This window comes from Sinocyclocheilus anshuiensis, unplaced genomic scaffold, assembly GCF_001515605.1.
Source record: "Sinocyclocheilus anshuiensis isolate Anshui unplaced genomic scaffold, SAMN03320099.WGS_v1.1 scaffold1371, whole genome shotgun sequence".
NCBI classification, from domain to species: domain Eukaryota; kingdom Metazoa; phylum Chordata; class Actinopteri; order Cypriniformes; family Cyprinidae; genus Sinocyclocheilus; species Sinocyclocheilus anshuiensis.
The window spans coordinates 1,619,500-1,622,748 of record NW_015539833.1 but is presented as its reverse complement, the minus strand read 5'-3'; the positions used below and the strand labels follow the sequence as shown (position 1 = coordinate 1,622,748).

Here is a 3,249-nt window from a genome sequence, read left to right as displayed (position 1 = left end):
TATTACAAATAAATGCTGTTCTTCTGAAATTTCTATTCATGCTGTATCAAAATTTACACAAAAATATTAAGCAGCACAACTGTTTTCAAAAATTATAATGAATTATAATTATAAATTATGGATGCTGAAAATTTAGCTTTGCATCACAGGAATACATTACATTTTATGGTATATTGAAATAGAAACCAATTATTTTAAAATGTAATAATATTTCACAATATTGATGTTTTTATTGTATTTTTTACTAAATAAATGCCACCTTGGTGAGCATAAGATACCTCTTTTAAGAAGAATAAAAACCCCAAAATGCAAAAAATAAATAAGAAAATAATTATATTATGTTTTATATATAACTTATGAGTGAACAAAACTACTTACTACTTCAAAATTTCAAGTTTAATTCACCATCAAATTGTTACTTTATATATATATATATATATGATTCGTTAGTACTAGTCAATTCATCAACTGATCATGGCTTCCCTGTGATTTTATACTGCTCATAAAGAGGGAAAGTAAAAAATAAAAAAAAATTTTTAAATATGTACTTACACATTCATACATTCATATCCGTCAGCCTGTACAGTTCACTTTTGGTACGTCATGACTGAATTTAAATGCACAAAAAATAACAAATAAACAAGCAAAATGAAAGCATAAATCTTGTAACTCTCTGTGAGTGCACATAAATTATTCCATACAAAACTGTTTATGAAACACTAGACACAGTATACGATTATCATCTTCTGCTTGGCCATAACGTCTCAAGTCAGTTTACGCAGCATATCTTGACACTGATATGTATCTGTAAACCAACAGTCAGTTATTTCTACATAGAAACACAACGATTTTATTTTACTAAGAAAAAATACTTTGATATTGCAGAGAAGTAAAACAAGATAAACAAGCTTCAACATTAACCCTGTTTCATGAATAAAGGCATGAAACTCATAAAATTAGTGGTAAAATCTACATTTCTGTGTTACATGTAAAGTACAGATGTGCTAGATATACTTTTACAAAATGAAACCCAGGAAATGTTTCATTTTACAATAATCATTATTTTACATTTTATTATTAAAACACTTTCAAAATGTCACATATCCCTGTTTTACGCTCATGAATACTGTACTGGCACTGTTTACAATAAAAATAAACAGACGGGTAACCAAGTATAATTGTCTTTTTTTCCACGCTTCATGCTGGATTTTCCCTCAGACTTTGTACACACTGGCATCTTTATAAATGAACAGCATCAAAAATGTTTTCTTGAATACACAGATGTATAAAAAAGCTGTACAAAGTTTGTTCTAGTATTCACAGAGCACAGTAAAGTTAATGTCCAACATGCACAAGTACTGAATAAAGCTTGAAACCTTTGTGTCCGCATGACCAAAGTCCTTGACATGGCGGAGGCTAGAGTTCAAACGTCAATGTATGTAGGAAGATCTGATGAGAATTTGACACGTGGATGAGGTTTGATGCATTCTGGGAAATACAAAGAGACAAAATGACAATAAAAACTAAATCAATAAAATGTCTGACAATAAAAAAAATGACAATAAAAACTAAATTAAATTTTAAAAATAAATAATTGTATTATTTAAAAGTATTATTATTAATATTTTAATGATTTATATATGTTTATGGAAGTATGTAATATATAATAAATACAATTCTAATTTTGTTTAGAATTTTAGAATTGTATTTTATTTACATACACAATATGTAATAAATATATAATATACACAATTCCAATAATTATACAATTATGCATTCTACATCTTTTATATAAATGTGTCTGTCTGTCTATCCTCAAATCCGTAACACACTGTGTGGGTGTGTGTGTGTGTGTGTGTGTATATTACATAACTAAATAATTATTATTTTTTAATATATTAATATTTTTGTTATATTACTAATATATTAATTATATTAATATTATTTGTAACAATATTTATATTTAGCATTTTACTAATCATATAATTTATTACAAATAGTAAGTTATATAATAAATTAAGTTAGTCTGATTCAAAGGGGAATCAGAAGGCTGAATCCTGACTGGACGAGAGGAGGAGCTGGGGATGGAGGAGGATAATTAGCTATTGAGCCAACAAGAAAGCTGCTGATAATACTGAAGGAACTTATATATGGAATGCTGTGATAGGTGTTGTATCTCTATAGGTAGACGTGGATCAGCTGAGAGTCAGCTGATGCGAGCTTGACTGACGTGACCTGCCAGAACTAATGCTACGCTTGATTTCTGTCTGGACCACTATTGTCAAAGATGATTGAAAATTAGAATACAGTTTGGATTGGCGGTATAGTTCTGGCAATAACTTATTGCACATCCATGCAGCCTAGCGTGGATAAGAGCAGGGAGAGCAGCGATAACCCAGAAACCATATGCTGATATCCCCAACAAAAACTGACAGTGAAAATCTCAATGCCTTAAGCAACAAGCATGTTGCCATTACCCAGTGACCCAAACAAGTATGTTGCCAAATCCTGCATAAGCCATAGTAACAAGCATGTTGCCCTTAGATGACCTAATGAGTATGTTGCCAATACCTGAAAAGCTTAAGCAACAACACGTTCTCAATAACAACCAGATAGCCTTTAGACAAGCATGTTTCCAACAGAAACCAGATAGCCTTAAGAAAAAGCATGTTCCAAAAGCAACCAAACAGTTCTGGAACAAGCATGTTTCCAATACAACTAGATAGAACAATCGTTTCCAATACTCGAACAGAATCAATGCTGAACCAACCTCACCAAACAACGCCTGCTTACCATTTTCTCCCTGGAGCTGTGCCACAGCTGATTCTGATTCCGCCCGCACCATGATGGTTATTTCCTGTCTATCACCACAAAGCTCCCTGCATTTGTGCTGTTTACTGCTATATAAATAAAGGCGACCAGACTTGATAGGTTAAAACACAGCATGTTGCCAATGACAACAGATAATAACGCATATTGCCAATATGATCGCATAAGCCTGGCACAAGCATTTTACTGAAAACGACTAAATAAGCCTAAGCAACATGGATAGCCTTAGCAACAAGCATGTTGCCAATAACCTGAAAGCATTAAAAAGGAACTTAGCTTAGCTTCGTGAAGACATTCAGAGATGAAGGGAGAGTGACAGTATCATGACACGAGTGGGTCAGAGAGCCCTCATATGTCATCAAAAATCTCTTAAATTGTGTTCCGAAGATGAACGAAGGTCTTACGGGTTTCGAACAACAC

The 3,249-nt window shown here is 32.3% G+C and overlaps 1 protein-coding gene across 1 annotated transcript in view; it reads right to left on the bottom strand.

The window, feature by feature from the left end:
* Window positions 1-447: 447 nt before the first annotated feature.
* Window positions 448-3,249, bottom strand: part of sorcs1 (sortilin-related VPS10 domain containing receptor 1) — a 79,416-nt gene continuing 76,614 nt past the window's right edge. Inside the window, exon 30 of the mRNA XM_016480549.1 lies at window positions 448-1,488. Within this exon, the coding sequence (XP_016336035.1) occupies window positions 1,424-1,488 (65 nt within the window). The 3' untranslated portion in view covers window positions 448-1,423. The remainder of the gene's footprint in view (window positions 1,489-3,249) is intronic.